Consider the following 19949-nt stretch of genomic DNA (forward strand, 5'->3'; position numbering starts at 1 on the left):
CAGACCCCACACATCAGCGATACTCCGTGAACCAAGCCAATAAATGCGTAAGGAATACCACTGAACTCAAGTTACTATTAACATGTCAACTAGAGCCAAAAAATCCATTTCTTCACAATATTTTCATGCTGCACTGATTTCTCAGTGCAGTGTTATTGCCTGAAGGTTCCAATTTCAAATCACTTCCACCTGTCAATAAACTTTCCTTTTCATAAAGTATCAATTTCCAGAAGGTTCAGCTTGTCAGTTACCATGACATGTCAGTTTGAACACTTTCCTGTAGGCTCACACATCCTCCACGAGGCTCACACATCCTCCACGAGGCTCACACACATAAAGGATGATGTACTACTCAGCAGCCCATGTCTCCGAAGCACCTGTCACTGTGCTGGTCAAAGCAAGAATTATCCACAGATGGAGGTAAAGGGCGAGAGGAATGGGATGTTTTTCAGTCATCATAATCATTTATATAGGGACTCCAAAGTGTATTTATAAATGAAGGTTGTCAGCATTTGTCAGTGCCTTCAGCCCAGCCCTCCTCCTCAGTACATCAATTAGATTAAGTGCTTGTAAGAGAATGGCATGTGAGAGTGGAGCACAAATAACACAGACCTGTTTCCAATCCAAATGGGTATCATTACATCCTCAAAGTTTTCATTATCAAATTGTGTCAGAAAAAGTTTTTTCAGTCCGTCAGAGATGTCACAGGTCTTCCTCTTGGAAGTTTTCTTTTCACTTCAATTGGAAGGCGCTTGATTCTTCTTCAGTTTAGCTAATTTTTTCGACCTCCTCAGTCAAACATAGATAGTAACTTCCATGATACTTGATCAAGTTTGATGGTTGGTGTGAAGAGGTCTTTGAGAACTAACTAATGCATACCTCTATTTCCATGATCTTCACAATACAACGTTTTTTTTAAAATAGGACATCATGCTGCAAAAGTCATAAATATATCTATTAGAAATGCCGGTAAGGTTATTTGTTGAACACACCATGTCATCACAAAGTTATGAACAATATACTAAACATAAGCTGCTGAATCCTTTCTCCAAATGTGTTAAATAGATCCATGTATGGTAGTTGCAAGTGTCTTTCATATGTTATCTTATGCATAATCATTACAAGTCAAGTTTTCATTTTCTCGGATACTCTCAATGAATCCTGTTACTTTACTACAGATGAAGCCCTGGTGTGAGGAGCCTGGGTCAGCCTAGGTCTCCAGCATGCCATGCTTGTCACAGAAGTCCACTTGTGAGGATCAAGTGGTTACAATGTGTCATTTGCCTTGTTGTGACCAGATGCTGTGGATCAATGGTTGTGCTGTTAACCATTGTTTTTTCTGGCACATTTGATTTCATCACTGCAATTTTGCAATTCCTGCCCAGCTGATAGTGAAACAGGTAGCTCCAACAATTCAACCCCTACAAGCACCTTGACACAGTGGCTGAAAGCAAATTACCCATTCAATACACTGGTACTTCCGATCCATGTAGACTGAGACATGTGAGTAGCACAGAGGAGACCTTATGTCATAGGGAGTCACAGGCTACCTGGCTACCAGGATGTCAGTGTCTCGGCAGAATATGTACAGCATACTTTATACATTTTGAATTTCAGATATTGCAAAATATACTGATCACTTCACTTGCCAATAATTAGAGTTAATAGGTTCATCCTTGACTTTCATGACATAATCGGCTCAGTTTCACCAGCATGACAGGCTCTGTACAGCTTCACCAACAGTCATGACAGGCTCTGTACAGTTTCACCAACAGGCATGACAGGCTCTGTACAGCTTCACCAACAGCCTTGACAGGCTCTGTACAGTTTCACCAACAGGCATGACAGGCTCTGTACAGCTTCACCAACAGCCATGACAGGCTCTGTACAGTTTCACCAACAGGCATGACAGCCTTGTACAGTTTCACCAACAGGCATGACAGCCTCTGTACAGCTTCACCAACAGTCATGATAGGCTCTGTACAGTTTCACCAACAGTCATGACAGGCTCTGTACAGCTTCACCAACAGTCATGACAGGCTCTGTACAGCTTCACCAACAGTCATGACTGACTCTGTACAGTTTCACCAACAGGCATGACAGGCTCTGTACAGCTTCACCAACAGTCATGACAGGATCTGTACAGTTTCACCAACACGCATGACAGGCGCTGTACAGATTCACCAACAGGCATGACAGGCCCTGCACTGTTATATCAGCAGTCAATACAGGCTCTGTACAGTTTGACCAAAAGGCATGACAGGCTCTGTAAAGCTTCACCAACAGTCATGACAGGCTCTGTACAGTTTCACCAACAGGCATGACAGGCTCTGTACAGCTTCACCAACAGCCTTGACAGGCTCTGTACAGTTTCACCAACAGGCATGACAGGCTCTGTACAGTTTCACCAACAGCCATGACAGGCTCTGTACAGTTTCACCAACAGGCATGACAGGCTCTGGAAAGCTTCACCAACAGTCATGACAGGCTCTGTACAGTTTCACCAACAGGCATGACAGGCTCTGTACAGCTTCACCAACATCCTTGACAGGCTCTGTACAGTTTCACCAACACGCATGACAGGCTCTGTACAGTTTCACCAACAGCCATGACAGGCTCTGTACAGTTTCACCAAAAGGCATGACAGGCTCTGTACAGTTTCACAAACAGTCATGACAGGCTCTGTACAGCTTCACCAGTTACAGGAGGTCAGCTGCAGGCTGCTGTAATGCCATGTTGAGTCCCGACTCCTGTACTGAAGGTGGCTGCAGCACAACCCAGTGAACAATGCTGGTATATATGTTAAAAAATGACACCCAACTGCATTGAATGTAAGCGCCATGGGTTTATGTCCTGGAAGAAGACAAGATAGAGGGATGGGTCAACTATTGTAGAGTTTTGAAAATAAGACCCTGAACAACACTATTGACAGACGCATTTCTCTGAAATGAAACTGTCAAGGCTGAAATCAACTTTGGAAATGCACAAAACTTAAAAGAAATATTAACGCTGGCCTTTGCCAATTGATTTCATTGGGTCAGCAGGCTGTGCATGGGGCTAAGTCTGTGTGTTCATGAAGACTGTTTCACATACATAAGACTTATCTATTTGCAGCTCGGAAAACGAAATCCCAATAAATACGACCATATTTGGACACTTGCCATAGCAGCGTGAAGACTTTTAGCTGTGATGTAGCTGGTCCCCCGGGACTGGCCAGCTTGTGTGGAAGTAGCACCACCACCTCTAATGACTACACAACTTGTTAATGGAGGCACACTTGTATTGATAGATGAAATATATCACACATTAGGCCAGCATTGCGCTCCTGTACATCCTTTCACATATTTCACCATGACTCTGCCCAGTAATTGATATACTTGGTGTTATGCCGTGACTGGTAGCACCAGTCTAAAACAAGGATTAATTCTCTGCTCTCCCTGAGATGCTGTCAATATTTGGATTAATGTTCCAGGATATTTTTAATCAATGAAAGAATGATGTGTGACAAGAGTGGGGATGTTATTCCAGAAGATTTGTTGCCCCAACCTCCCAGACTCTTGCCATGTGCTGTGCTAGCCAATCAAACACTACAATTTGTTTATTGTTGTAGTGGTGCACAGGAATTCATTTATTGATCACCCAGGGGGCACAAAATTCCTGCTGGAGTTATTCTTTTTTGTCTATTACAACAAATATGTGTTTGTCCTTCACAGCTGCTCGGCAGCTTTAAGAGTTCAGATGTTATGCCTTTCACATGACTTGAGCTGTTTAGAGTTTGCATAAAAGTTGAGTAGACATTAGATATGGTTCAGTGTGAACAGCTGCAAAAAATGGCAAATAATAATTTATGACAATGTACCTTACATCATACTGATAAGAAGTATTGAACATTATGAACATTGTTGCCTTATTTGTTTTAGAAGTCATGACATTAGAAAGAGAGAGAGACAGAGTTCTCATTTTCTACTGATATTTTACCAAAATACTTACAACTTTAGTATCAAACTTTGGTGTAAATATGGTTGTGTCAGGGAAACACTGATAGTGGCCTCTGATAGGGGCAGTTTTATAGACCGCAAGTTGCACTTTCTTTCATCAAGGCTGTTGAGTAGCCTTGTGGTTGAAGTGTTTGCTTGCCATGATAAAAACCTGGGTTGATCCTCCACCGATATTCAGAGTGGTGAGTAAACATAATTTTTAATAACTTCTGGTTGGTTGACTTGATAGGAGTGGATTAGCACTAATAGTTTGTGTGATTCTTTACAATGTTTGTTTTTACATGAATGTATTGTAACATTTATCAGTAAGGATAGTGTACCATCCCAAACAAAACGATATGCCCCATCCTGGTTTTTTCCTTGAATATGCTTTATTGCCAATTTGGTGAATGATGAAGATCCCAGTGCACTCTAGTAGAGATGGAGGAGAGACAATGTCATTAGTTTCAGTAAAGTACAGTGGGTGGGAACCAGTGGCCTGAAGACATTCTAAGCTAATACCACATTCACATATGAAAGGAAGAGAGGATAATTTGTCTTTGCTTCATGGTTATAGTTCATGCAAGGGCATTATTGTATCCAGGTAGCCATGAATTATTTTGCCCCGGGTAGCAGGGAATGTTTTTTCCCAGGTAGCCAGGAATTGTTTCGCCCCAGGTAGCCATGACTGGTATTGCCCCGGGTGGCCATAAATGGTATTGACCCAGGTAGCCAGGAATGGTTTTACCCCAGGTAGCCAGGAATGGTTTCGCCCCAGGGAGCCAGGAATGGTATTGCCCCGGGTAGCCAGGAATGGTTTTGCCCCGGGTAGCCAGGAATTGTTTTGCCCCAGGTAGCCATGAATGGTATTGCCCTGGGTAGCCATGAATGGTTTCAACCAAGGTAGCCAGGAATGCCTGCACCACAGGTAGGCATGAATGGTTTCACCCCAGATAGCCTGGAATGATTTCAACCCAGGTAGCCAGGAATGCCTGCACCACAGGTAGGCATGAATGGTTTCACCCCAGATAGCCTGGAATGGTTTTGCCCCATATGGCCAGGAATGGTATTGCGCCAGATATCCAGGAATGGTTTCACCCCAAATATCCAGGAATTGTTTTCGCCCCAGGTAGCCATGAATGGTTTTGCCCCAGGTAGCCAGGAATGGATTTGCCCTGGGTAACCATGAATAGTTTTGCCCCAGATAGCCATAAATTGTTTTGCCCAAGGTAGCCATAAATATTTTTGCCCCAGATAGCCAGGAATGGTTTTGCCCCAGATAGCTAGGAATTGTTTTGCCCCTGTTAGCCAGGAATGGTTTCACCACAGGTAGCTATGAATGGTTTTGCCCCAGGTAGCCAGGAATGGTTTCACCCCAGGTAGCCAGGAATTGTTTCGCCCCAGATAGCCAGGAACGGTTTCACCCCAGGTAGCCAGGAATGGATTTGCCCCAGGTAGCCAGGAATTGTTTTGCCCCAGGTAGCCAGGAATTGTTTCAACACAGGTAGCCAGGAATGGTTTCCACCCAGGTAGCTAAGAATTGTTTTGTCCCGGATAGCCAGGAATGGTTTTGTCCCGGGTAGCCAGGAATGGTTTTGCCCCAGGTATCCAGGAATGGTTTCCACCAAGGTAGTCAGGAATTGTTTTGTCCCGGATAGCCAGGAATGGTATTGCCCCAGGTAGCCAGGAATGGTTTTACCTCTATAACACAAGGTCCTTCATGATAGTGCAGACAGATTTATATCAATTTTGTTTTGTAATAATCTGGTTTCATTTTACAATAGCATATAATACAAGTCTATATTACTGGACATGCCTGGGTATGCTTGGTGTTGTCATAGACAGTTTGATTACAATCAGCAATGCCACTCAGCAACAATGTCCTGGATATGGGAGATGACTCTTCCATTTCATTATGGAAAGTGTTAAGTTTTATGTCTGTCCTTTTTTACTGTCAATGAATCACAGTATATCCTTGAATGAAACACTGTAAACTATCTAATACCGACTAGACATCCGCACTTTAAGTGTAGTATTTTGTTATGGACAAGAAGCAGAAGTCTTTGAGTTGTTAATGTCATTACTGATGCTGGCTTGTGTAGCCACCTTGCCTCTAAATGGACTTGGAAAATGACATTAACTGTCATCAGTAATCCAATCATACCCAATGATTTAGGTGTAATGGAGAAATTGTATCGACCAATTTTCATCAGATTTGTAATAAACCCACAATTATCCAATTACATGTTCGTACAAAGACTTTGATGCAGGCCAAGCTACCAGATTTGATTGTGATGTTTATCTTAGCCATGGAGGATTGCTCCCATAACTCTTCTGTAAATAGTGGATGTTTTTCTCTCACGCCTCATCTACTTGCATAATGTTCTGTCTGATGCATTTGATGATATACTCATTTATTGCCCATACAGTACAAACATTGGCTAATATTGGAACATCAGATTTTTTTCAGTTTCAACTTTCAAGAAATTTCTATGATATTCTGATTCATGTAAGCTATTGTAAGGAATTGTTCATTCTTAAGGTTGATATGTTAATTCTACCCAAATTCAGAAATGTTCTGAAGTGAAAATAATAAAACCTTATAGCTATGTGATTAAAATGAGGGTGGTTGTAAGTGGTTTGGGGACAATATATATATATATATAAACAGGGGATTTCATCAGGTGTATAAGTATTTAATATAGAAAAACACAGTCCAGATATTCGTGCTTGTCAATCTCCTTTATCCACACAAGATCTTTCGCCGTTCAACAGCTCTTTGGGTGAAATGAAAACTTTAACTTACATTGGCGACGCATAACAGAAGTATAATATATATTCTCTATGTTTCAGATGCTCCAACTGTTGATGGTGTTCTCTATGTTTCAGATGCTCAAACTGTTGATGGTGTTCTCTATGTTACAGTTGTTCCAACTGTTGATGGTGTTCTCTATGTTTCAGATGCTCCATCTGTTGATGGTGTTCTCTATGTTACAGTTGTTCCAACTGTTGATGGTGTTCTCTATGCTTCAGATGCTTCAACTGTTGATGGTGTTCTCTATGCTTCAGATGCTTCAACTGTTGATGGTGTTCTCTATGTTACAGTTGTTCCAACTGTTGATGGTGTTCTCTATGCTTCAGATGATTCAACTGTTGATGGTGTTCTCTATGCTTCAGATGTTCCAACTGTTGATGGTGTTCTCTATGTTACAGTTGTTCCAACTGTTGATGGTGATCTCCATGTTTCAGTTGCTCCATCTGTTGATGGTGTTCTCTTTGTTTCAGTTGTTCCAACTGTTGATGGTGTTCTCTATGTTTCAGATGCTCCATCTGTTGATGGTGTTCTCTTTGTTTCAGTTGTTCCAACTGTTGATGGTGTTCTCTATGTTTCAGATGCTCCAACTGTTGATGGTGTTCTCTTTGCTTCAGATGCTCCAACTGTTGATGGTGTTCTCTATGCTTCAGATGCTTCAACTGTCGATGGTGTTCTCTATGTTTCAGATGCTCCAACTGTTGATGGTGTTCTCTTTGCTTCAGATGCTCCAACTGTTGATGGTGTTCTCTATGCTTCAGATGCTTCAACTGTTGATGGTGTTCTCTATGTTTCAGATGCTCCAACTGTTGATGGTGTTCTCTATGTTTCAGTTGCTCCAACCGTTGATGGTGTTCTCTTTGTTTCAGTTGCTCCATCTGTTGATGGTGTTCTCTATGTTTCAGTTGCTTGAACTGTTGATGGTGTTCTCTATGTTTCAGATGTTGGTGGACCATGTCAGTCAGATGGTAACCCACAAAACGTTTCGTCTGCTGATTCCTCTGCTAATTTTTACTGGCCTACAACAAGGATTCATGTATTCAGATTTTAACCAGGTAATGAATCTTCAATTAACTGAGATAGCCCAATATATTTTACTCCAAATGTGACACTGTCGGATCTGTTTCCTCCTCCCAAAATGATTTGTATAACAATACTGTAACCACACATTCTGTTTTCTTCTTTCATGCCTGGCTACAACTAAGTAGTGTTTTCTGTTTGAGAAATTCATAAGGGCCATAAGCAATAATCTTTACTTCATCAGAGAATGATCAGTAAAATATATCTGCTGGAAAACAGAGTCAGCTAGTATTGAAAAGAATTGGCCCTAAAACAATATCACTATGACTGTAGGGTGTAGGGGGTTTTTAGGAGGTGAATGAGCCTTGTACACCATGATACCTAAGATCAAGTTGTATATACATGAACTTGTAAGACCATGTACACCCTGCTTTCATTATGAATTCACAAGTCACAGACATATTAGGGTGAAATGTTTGTGTAGGACAGTTAGATCTTGTGATTGCCATTTGGCTTTTGGTAACTCTGTTTGGTATCTCAAAATGCAAAGAGGATCAGTTATGGTGTGACAAGCAAGTGACGTCACATCAAACATTATGAAGTCATTATGCTCTGCTAGGGTTTGTATACGTTTTTATACAAATCGGTAGCGGACCAATCAAATAGCTAGATTCCTAAACAAGTAATGACAATACTGTACCAAACCATGGATGTATGTGTATTGCTAACCACTGACCCACTTGCCCTTTGGTCATATCACATGCAGCCTATTTCTGCTGACAATGGGCCAAAGGACCAAGTGTTAAGTTAATCCCTGTTCTATTTATAGCCAATATCTATCCTCATTTACTAAAACAATGTAATATTTGTTTAGAATGTTTATGTTTTGTGTATCCTTCCTTCCCATGAAGTAAGGGCAGTGGGGTAGCGTAGTGGTTTAAAGTGTTCGATTCCCCACATGGGTAAAATGTGTGAAGTCTATTTCTGGTGTCCCCCACCGTGGTATTGCTGGAATATTGCTAAAAGCATTGTAAAACCATAACTAACTAACTAACTAACTAACTAACTAACTAACTAACTAACTAACTAACTAACTAACTAACTAACTAACTAACTAAAACTAACTAACTAACTAACTAACTAACTAACTAACTCACTAACTCACTCACTCACTCACTCACTCACTCACTCACTCACTCACTCACTCACTCTACAGTAAGGTGTTTGGTCAGTTCTAGAATGACGTCAGGCACTGAAACCGTGTACACCTCCAACATGCTCTTGGTATGTGCACATTGTTGCACATATTGTATTCATCGTAATAAGTGCCTTGAGTGCTTTGAAAATTGACATAATTAAAACCATAAACAACAACTTATATTTATCTTCAGACATCGAGCGGTACTGAAGAAACAGTTCAAACGTCAATGAACCTAAAACCATTTTCATATAGTTACAAGGCAGTTATACACCCCTTCTAAATAATGCTACTGTTTTCTGTTGAAAAGGAATTTGTAATATAGAAAAAAAATACAGACTGTAAAAGATAAATATTAGTTATTGGAGTAGGGCGTTTAATACGGCGAATATGGTACTTATGAATGGATCTTTACCTAAGTTGGCATACATTCTCAAGGGCATGGTCTCCATTTGATTAGATTTTTGGTTGACTTGTCTGAGGTCAAAATACCAGAGATGATATCAGCCTCCCATTGGGTGGGCAGCAGAGGGCACAGATCACTTGATGTGTAAAGTGCCCCGTAGGGCAGTGAGGTGTTATTATCAAACAGTATCATCCCCTGCCAAGTGGGAGTGGGATCAAGGCTTTAGTGCAGTCCTACCACTGGCCAAAAGTCTGTTACAATGACAAATGGAAAGCTATTGGAAATATTTCTCTGAAATTTTACATGGTAGCTCCATGATAGGAAGTTCATATCAAGTAAATAAATTACTTAATAATTTTTATAATTGTGGCTGTAGTTTTTACTCCAACCTGGATTGTTAGCTGTGTATGATGCTGTATAGTTTTCAGGATACTGCCAAGTCTGACACTCTGTTGTGACCTGGTGACCAGCACTTTATTTTGAGGCAGCCAACTTAGAACATGTGGTCGGACCCAGTCACATGACTGATTGTGCGAGATCATACCCTGATGACATACTCATTGTTTCAATCACTTGTTTGCCTGGCCCGCACTGGAATATTTGCAGACTGTGACATAAAACAACAAGCTAACAAAATAAAAACATCAAAACTTACAACTTTAGTGACAAAATCCTTGCCAGGGGCCTTAATAGAGTTATTATGCCCATTAAGTTGGAGTGATCGATCCCTATTGAATGGAGTTATGGCCCTTGGTTTAAATATGGATATCATTCTTATTCCTGTAAGACCATCCATAGTTTTTGTATGTCTTTCTCCTCTGCAACTTCAACCAGCAAGAGTGCAGGTGGGCAAAATTTTGGAGAAACATAAATTTTTTTCACTAATTGTGCAACTTGTTTTATGAAATTCTAAAGTTTAGAACACTTCATAACAGTGCTTAAATCAATTTATGATCTAGATCAAGTCACTTTGCTTTGGATGCGAACTTTTTATAAATATAGCTGAAGAAAGATCAAGCTGACCTTGTTTGTCACATGAGGGCATAAATTTCCACAGCAGTGGGGGAAATTAAGATAAGAAAACTTTTCAATATTTCATGTTGGAATGAAAATTCAGGGCAAGCAGGAGGGAGATGAGAAACAGAAAAAAGATACAGACACCTTAAGCAAGATGGAAGAGCTATCTAATACTCTCACAGAAGGTGTTTGAGGTGTGAATATGTTTGTTTGTTTGTCTTGCAGCACTATGTGACATGCACTCTTGGAGAGGAGTATGTGGGCTACACAATGATCACTATGGGGATCTGCAGCATGCTGGGATCCATCTTGGTGGCACTAACTGGGAAGCGGATCCCCCGTGAGGTGGTGCTGGGATTCGGTGGCATCATGCACATTGCACTCATGATCGGATTCCTTATATGGATACCAGACAACCACCCAGTGTTGTTCTTTGTCCTGGCCGGAGCATGGGGCATCTGTGACGCGGTGTGGCAGACACAGTGTAACAGTAAGTGTTCTGAGAGTTCAACACCTCACATTGGTTGAGTGAAGTGTTAAGGTTGTCAAATTGGTTGTGACTGTTTTAGCAACAATATCTAGAGATATATTTCAGTTGGTTGCTATGTGCAGTAGTGGTAGGTCACTAGGATATTCTTATGATGAGTTGCAACCCCCGGCATTGGTTGTGACACTAAGCACGTCCAAACTATGTCGTGATGTATCAACCTCAAAGGCATTGGGGATTTCTCTTGACATTGTTCCCGGCATTGGTTGTGACACTGAGCACGTCCAAGCTATGTCGTGATGTATCAACCTCAATGGCATTGGGGATTTCTCTTGAAATACCTGTCACTTCTGTCAATTATAGCCAAAATTCACTTTCATCATCAAACACATATATCAGCATATATCATAATTAGGGTAGGGCCTTCATTCACATAAGGTTCTCAAAGCCCTTCATTGAAGGCTTTTCGAAAAGTAGAGAACTTTGTCAATGGTCAATGAAAAATCTTTTTGTAAACTGAATGAAATGGTACTGCTTTACAGGTATACATGTATTCATAATTTCATGTTATTGATGACAAGTGATGACAAGCTTGTCTTACAAGTATAAGGTCATTATCACCTGTCTTCTAGACCATTTAAGGCTTCTATAGATTTGAAATTTCATTGTCACTAATTTTGCTGAAACCTATATCTCAACATATCGTTCCATCTTATTTCTTAATGATTATAAATAGTTCATATTGCATCTGTGAACCATCTTGTAAAATTGTAGCCCTTTAACATGGTTACAGAAGAGGTCAATCTCTTTGTTACAGCTCTCATCTGTCTAACCTGTGTAGATGAGCCGGATATAGCATTTGCCAACTACCGCCTGCTCCAGAGCCTGGGCCTCACCATCGCATTCTGCTGCGGAACGTTCATGTGTGTGTCGGCCAAGCTGTACATGCTGATGACTATGTTGGTAGTGGCCATCATGTTCTATGTGCTGGCTGAGTATCGAGTCAGGCATGTAGATGAAGATGATGTATTTGAGGACCACGCCTGAAGACAATGTCATCATCACTGGAAGTCATAGGATGCTGAATATGTTGGAGCTTACCTAGAGAACTCACTGATGTATTCATTCTTCTTTCTCTGGATATCTGTTTTGAGTGCTACTCAAATACATTGATGAGAGAAAAGAAATGATGATATTAGGGTTAAGTTACAAATGAGAATAGCCAATGTTCAAGTTGGGTTATGTCATTGATCTTGTTCCACCTGTCATCAACTTGGACATTTTAGACATCTCCTCCGAGGTCAGTGGGGTTATAAGACTGTATCAGGATGATCTCAGCAATGATGGCTCTATATTTTGGTCACAATTTTGATTTATAACACAACTGTCATAGCAGCCATATTGAAAAGGTTGAAAACTATTTTGAAAGTGTATTAGTGAATTAGTGAATGTACCCAGTATAGTGAAAATGGCTGTGGTGTGGAAACAGTTGTGGCTTGTTTTGTACATACTTCCTGTTGACTAATTAATTACCTGTAGGATTTTATTTTAGAATTTGATCTATGTTTATTTAACACAATTCAGGTGAGCTACCACGGGGATTAACAGATTTATATGGAGTAGACAAATTACACTGACTCCGATACACAGAACACCAACAAGGTGATTAACAGGTGTTACATGGAGTAGACACATTACACTGACTTCGATACACAGAACACCAACACAATGATTAACAGGTGTTACATGGAGAAGACACATTATACTGACTCCGATACACAGAACACCCACAAGGTGATTAACAGATGTTATAATGGAGGAAAAGATCTGATTTTAATGAGATTTGATTTTTGCTGATAACCGGATATGAAAGTATTCGCTTTTCCTGCAGCCGCCATTGTGTGACGCACATCAGGTGATCTGTAAATCACACAGCATCTGTGATGCGGACACATCCTGGCTGATGAGGACAGGACTCTAATTCTGGTCTACATGAGGACCAAAACTGTTTGGAAATGGAGTTTCCCCTTTATTCTAAAGTGTTGCTATGTTATTTGTGAGCTATTAAGATGACTTCTAGGGTAGCACTGCTGGAAGATGCATGCACCTTAGCCCATTTGGATTGGGATCCTCACAAGTGGAGGGAGAGACAGGAAGGGGATGATGTCCTCAGCACTGCAAATGAAAACATTCAGAAGGGAAAGGGCCAGCAGATCCTGCAACAATGCCAGCTGTTCAAGTCCAAACAGAATAATTTGCTGCTTGGTAATGCCACCACTATGTTTCCAGCTATTCCAGACAGTGTCTACAAGATTGCTGCTATCTTCTCTGATGACGACTGATGCAACACGCTGGTGCAGATCACTAGCAGGGATCCAGAAACCGGTCTGTGCGCCGGACTTGTCCAACTAGTGATTCACTAGCCAACTAAATGTTGTACAAATATTATGCAAATGTATTGATTTGTGTGGTAAAGACAGACATTTTTTAACTGTTTTTTTATGCTGATTATGCGACTGAAATATTTCATTTGTATGACGTACAGCCTTGAGAGATCTTACCTGTGATGCACTACACATAGGAGAGACATTGTGATGGTGTTGGTGCACCACACGTAGGAGAGACATTGTGATGGTGTTGGTGCACCACACGTAGGAGAGACACGATGGAGTTGGTACACCACACGTAGGAGAGACACGATGGAGTTGGTGCACCACACGTAGGAGAGACATGATGGTGTTGGTGCACCACAGGTAGGAGAGACATTGTGATGGAGTTGGTGCACCACACGTAGGAGAGACACGATGGAGTTAGTGCACCACACGGAGAGACATTGTCATGGAGTTGGTGCACCACACGTAGGAGAGACATCGGATGGTGTTGGTGCACCACACGTAGGAGAGACACGATGGAGTTGGAGCACCACACGTAGGAGAGACATGATGGTGTTGGTGCACCATACGTAGGAGAGACATTGTGATGGTGTTGGTGCACCACACGTAGGAGAGACATTGTGACAGAGTTAGTGCACCACACGTAGGAGAGACATTGTGATGGAGTTGGTGCACCAGACGTAAGAGAGACACGTTGGAGTTGGTGCAGCACACGTAGGAGAGACACGATGGAGTTGGTGCACCACACGTAGGAGAGACGATGGAGTTGGAGCACCACACGTAGGAGAGACACGCTGGAGTTGGTGCACCACATGTAGGAGAGACATTGTGATGGAGTTGGTGCACCACACGTAGGAGAGACATTGTGATGGTGTTGGTGCACCATACGTAGGAGAGACATTGTGACAGAGTTGGTGCACCACACGTAGGAGAGACATTGTGATGGTGTTGGTGCACCACACGTAGGAGAGACATTTGGATGGAGTTGGTGCACCACACGTAGGAGAGACACGATGGAGTTGGTGCACCACACGTAGGAGAGACACGATGGAGTTAGAGCACCACACATAGGAGAGACATGATGGAGTCAGTTTACCACACGTAGGAGAGACACGATAGAGTTGGTGCACCACACGTAGGAGAGACATTGTGATGGTGTTGGAGCACCACACGTAGGAGAGACATGATGGAGTTGGTGCACCACATGTAGGAGAGACACGATGGAGTTGGTGCACCACATGTAGGAGAGACATTGTGATGGTGTTGGTGCACCACACGTAGGAGAGACACGATAGAGTTGGTGCACCACACGTAGGAGAGACATTGTGATGGTGTTGGTGCACCACACGTAGGAGAGACACGATGGAGTTGGTGCACCACATGTAGGAGAGACATTGTGATGGAGTTGGTGCACCACATGTAGGAGAGACATTGTGATGGTGTTGGTGCACCACACGTAGGAGAGACATTGCTATGGAGTTGGTGCACCACACGTAGGAGAGACAATGTGATGGAGTTTGTGCACCACACGTAGCAGAGACATTGTGATGGTGTTGGTGCACCACACGTAGGAGAGACACGATAGAGTTGGTGCACCACACGTAGGAGAGACATTGTGATGGTGTTGGTGCACCACACGTAGGAGAGACACGATGGAGTTGGTGCACCACATGTAGAAGAGACATTGTGATGGAGTTGGTGCACCACACGTAGGAGAGACACGATGGAGTTAGTGCACCACACGGAGAGACATTGTCATGGAGTTGGTGCACCACACGTAGGAGAGACACGAAGGAGTCGCTGCACCACACGTAGGAGAGACACGATGGAGTTGGTGCACCACATGTAGGAGAGACATTGTGATGGAGTTGGAGCACCACACGTAGGAGAGACACGATGGAGTTGGTGCACCACACGTAGGAGAGACACGATGGAGTTGGTGCACCACACATAGGAGAGACATTGTGATGGTGTTGGTGCACCACACGTAGGAGAGACATTTGGATGGAGTTGGAGCACCACACGTAGGAGAGACATTGTGATGGAGTTGGTGCACCACACGTAGGAGAGACATTTTGATGGAGTTGGAGCACCACACGTAGGAGAGACACGATGGAGTTGGTGCACCACATGTAGGAGAGACACGCTGGAGTTGGTGCACCACACGTAGGAGAGACATTGTGATGGTGTTGGAGCACCACACGTAGGAGAGACATTGTGATGGAGTTGGTGCACCACACATAGGAGAGACATTGTGATGGAGTTGGAGCACCACACGAAGGCGAGACATGATGGAGTTGGTGCACCACACGTAGGAGAGACATTGGGATTGAGTTGGTGCACCACACATAGGAGAGACATTGTGATGGTGTTGGAGCACCACACGTAGGAGAGACACGATGGAGTTGGAGCACCAGACGTAGGAGAGACATTGTGACAGAGTTAGTGCACCACACGTAGGAGAGACATTGTGATGGAGTTGGTGCACCAGACGTAAGAGAGACACGTTGGAGTTGGTGCACCACACGTAGGAGAGACATGATGGAGTTGGAGCACCACACGTAGGAGAGACATGATGGAGTTGGTGCACCACACGTAGCAGAGACATTGTGATGGAGTTGGTGCACCACACGTAGGAGAGACATTGTGATGGAGTTGGTACACCACACGTAGGAGAGACATTGTGATGGAGTTGGTGCATCACACGTAGGAGAGACACGCTGGAGTCAGTTTACCACACGTAGGAGAGACACGCTGGAGTTGGTGCACCACACGTAGGAGAGACATGGTTATTGAGTTGGTGCAATTCACATAGAAGAGACACAACACAGCTATCTGTAAGTGGCTATCCTGTAAAGCTGCTGAGAGATTTTGCAATTGCTAACTGTTGTAAATGTTTGTGAAATACTGACTGGGTGAGTCACTTCCTAATGTAACAGTCTGTCAGGTGCCAAGTGAATACTGTAAGCAGCTGATGTTATGTCTGTGACATGGATAATTTGCAGGCTGTTAAAGTGTGTAGCTACTTTTGATGACAACCAATGTTTTATATATCTGTAACATGACAATATGCAGTTACTTGTGACATGCCATCACCTCTGATGTTGACAAGAATGTAAATTCCGACTTCTCTGCCTCCTTGACCTGTGAAAGGTTGGCAACAATTGACAAGACAGAATATTCATGAACTAGCTGGTGTCAAGGTTGAAAACACCACCACTCTTCATCTCTGAAGACTGGACACAGTTATCAAACTGACGCGCCAAATAATTTACTCCCATTTTGTTTTCTGTTGTGTAATGTTCCTGGAGGTGCTGCATGATGGATTAGCTACTGTGAGAAACACACCACGTTTTCAGAGAAACTGCCATTTCTCTACATGAAAGACTAAGCCCTGATCCTGGATAGTGATGTTATGTCTATGTGGATTCACTGTCCAGTCTGCGGGGTTCACCCTTTTAGGAAGCATTTGCAATGGAATGGCTTCTTCAAAGTGTTGTGTAAAAATACATGTGATGTATTGGGCCCATCAAAAGTAAGCACAATAGGGACAATCATTGATGCTTGCTGATAACGGGTCAGTATGCCTGTGCATATTAAGGGCACATTTTCTCACACAGAAACATCAAAGCCAACTTAATGCCAAGAACAGGTGAGTTAACAACAGTTGCAGAATGTTGAAAGTGGAGTGTGGCAGGGAAGGAGCTTATCAGCCAGCAGGGCTGGGCTGAAACCATGGCTCTGTCTCAAATACATCAAGATGTGGAAAATGGAGCTGGTTTGTGAAATATTGTCATCATTTCTAGAACTGAAATGATCTGTATATTGGTTGAGTATATGAGCATGGTGAGCGAAGTCTGAGCATGGTGTATATGCTTTTATAACAATGTTGATGGGGGGTATTATGATACAAATGTTTGTAAATATGACATTTGTCAATTTTGAATCATAATAATTGTTGCACAGAATATTTAATTTCCAAGGTATCCTCACATTTCATTCCATGTTTGCAAGTCAGAGTTCAAGTTTCTCTACTGCTGGAGCGTCTTTCTATATTCAGCAGCATCAATAAGTTCAGTGTTAACTGTTTTCTGAAATTTGATCCAGAGTGTGCAATTTAAAATTAAGTTGAAGCTGACAATATTGTTGCATGTTCAACAAGAATTAGGTACAGCATTATTTCTCATGGTATTAACCCAAATTGCATTTTTTTTTGTGTAAAATTCTGACTGAGTAGAAAGATCAACAGCGTTTATGTGACTTTCTAAACTTTCATCATCATTCTATATTTAGTCTTCTATTTCCTAATGTACAACACAGATATATGTTAGACAAGTATTGTAGTATTATACAAGATGCCCTTTCTTAAACTTGCTGTACAGAGGAAAAGAAAAGTTTTCATTGCAATAAAGAATAAGCATGGTGAGGTAATCTGTCGACCTTGGATTTCCTTCAACTTTCGAAGAACTCAAAACACTGTTCTGACATATTGAAGTTTAGGGAAGTTTTTGCTTTGCTCTCAGTGAACGGGAAACAATATTGTAAAGTAGTTTGCTGAAGTGTTGTACTTGGCTTAGAATGAAGTGTGACTGACGTGACTAACGCTGACTCAGTGTTGGCTGTGTCAGGTTGGGGACGACAGCAGGCCTGCAGTGAAGCCCAAGAGTACTCGCTTCACTGACCCCATCTTCCCCATCATTTGATTACAATCCTCAGCCCACTCACATGTCAGTGATGTTGCCATTAAGTACTCATCAGAGATGTGGTAAGCGTCAGCAGCCTGTGAACTGCGGGTTGCTGCGAGGAGTGATGCCAGAGAGGCGGGACATTGGTTCCAATGGTAATGCAGATAGGCTTATATAGTTGTACATAGGACCGATAAGGAGGGGAGCAGGTACTTGATGCTGAGAGGCACTGGTTTTGTAGATTTAACTTAAAATTGAATCAAATATATTTGTTATGATGAGGATTACATGACCAGTGGTCAGTAGAAGTGTATGAGATGAAATAGATGTAAATACTTAAGTACTTACTAACTGATTGTACTTATAATCATGACTGTGAGACAGCATGTCATCATGTGGACTAGGAAAGACCTGTGTGACACAGGTCATCATGTGGACTAGAAAAGACCTGTGTGACACTGGTCATCATGTGGACTAGGAAAGACCTGTGTGACACTGGTCATCATGTGGACTAGGAAAGACCTGTGTGACACAGGTCATAGACATTGACCACTCTGGGGAATCTTGATAAACGTAGCATCCTATTTCAGGGCAGCAGATCCCATCACAGATAAGGGATACAACTCTGCACAGAGAATTAAGAGAGGGTTACCCAAATCACAATTCATGTGAGTCAGTGCAGTTCAAAGATAACAATTTCAGGAAACATGAATTAAATATATGCTCATATAGCTGGTAAAATATGGATTATGTCACAAACTATATTTGCAACTTTGCTTCACAGCATTATAAATAAGTGGACAACAATTTATGAAGGGTAGGCCAAACAAATATCATACATATAATTTATGAATCAATCACGATGCAGAATTAGATCATCAGCCAGCACCAACCAATAATGTGACCTGTTTTAGTTTTTGTTGAGTTTTCTGTAATGTGGTCTTTTTGTGAATGTATATGATCTGGACATACAAGCATTGTATTGAGGATTTGTTTGCACCATAAACATATGTATTCTCTCAGAATGATCTTCATTTCATTCAATTTAATTACAGTAGTTGTATATCTCAAGTATGTATAGAATCTTAGGTGTACAGATTCATTTGTGCATTTCTTTATCATGTTGACTATGTTAGTGTGAAGACTTGTAACATTGGTATGAATGATGAGCAATAGGAGTCGTGATGTTCCACAGGACTCTCTGTCTTATTGATGTTTCTGATGTAGGTAAAGTATTGCTGCAGGTCTCACATGTCACAGAGGGCCAACACAGATGACTGATTCAGAACCTTTCTTCCACATCTTCTCCACAGCATTCATCATCATAGTCTCTGCCATTAGTCTTCTCACTCCCACCTCTTATCATCTGACGGCACCTTTCAAACCAATCTGTCTGCCAATATGACACCTATGTATGGCTGTATATGGCCAATAACTGAAATTACTTCGAGACTTTCAAAGACTTCCAGGTATGTAAGTTTCGCTCTAGCAAATTCTGTGCACTGACTGTATGATTACAGTTGCTAATATCTGTTGTTTAGGAGACTCTTTCCACAAATGTGCTTCCTACACAGAACCCTTACATTTTGTCCATGATGGCTGCCCATGTAAAATGAGTCCCTCAGGCAAGATGAACTAAACAATGTCATGCATCCCTCAGCCTGTGTACTCTGGCATAAACAGTACAACTGCACTGAATGAATGCTTGTGGCAACCTGCTCTTCCAACAGACCAGACCGCTGGGGTGGCCCTGTATTACTGTGGCTGGTGGGGTGGCTCACCTACCTGTATCACCGGGGCTGGTGGGGTGGCTCACCTACCTGTATCACTGGGGCTGGTGGGGTGGCCCAGCTACCTGTATCACTGGGGCTGGTGGGGTGGCCCAGCTACCTGTATCACTAGGGCTGGTGGGGTGGCTCACCTACCTGTATCACTCAGACTGGTGGGGTGGCTC

The 19949-nt window shown here is 42.2% G+C and overlaps 1 protein-coding gene across 1 annotated transcript in view; it reads left to right on the forward strand.

Moving 5' to 3' along the window:
- The window catches only part of LOC124110380 (protein unc-93 homolog A-like), a 92520-nt gene extending 74787 nt beyond the window's left edge, over positions 1-17733 (forward strand). Inside the window, exons 3-5 of the mRNA XM_048390300.1 lie at positions 7731-7844; positions 10656-10920; positions 11735-17733. Coding sequence (XP_048246257.1) covers positions 7731-7844; positions 10656-10920; positions 11735-11964 — 609 coding nt within the window. The 3' untranslated portion in view covers positions 11965-17733. The remainder of the gene's footprint in view (positions 1-7730; positions 7845-10655; positions 10921-11734) is intronic.
- Positions 17734-19949: the final 2216 nt, after the last annotated feature.

Source organism: Haliotis rufescens, unplaced genomic scaffold (assembly GCF_023055435.1).
Source record: "Haliotis rufescens isolate VD_foot unplaced genomic scaffold, xgHalRufe1.0.p SCAF_9, whole genome shotgun sequence".
Classification (NCBI taxonomy): Eukaryota; Metazoa; Mollusca; class Gastropoda; order Lepetellida; family Haliotidae; genus Haliotis; species Haliotis rufescens.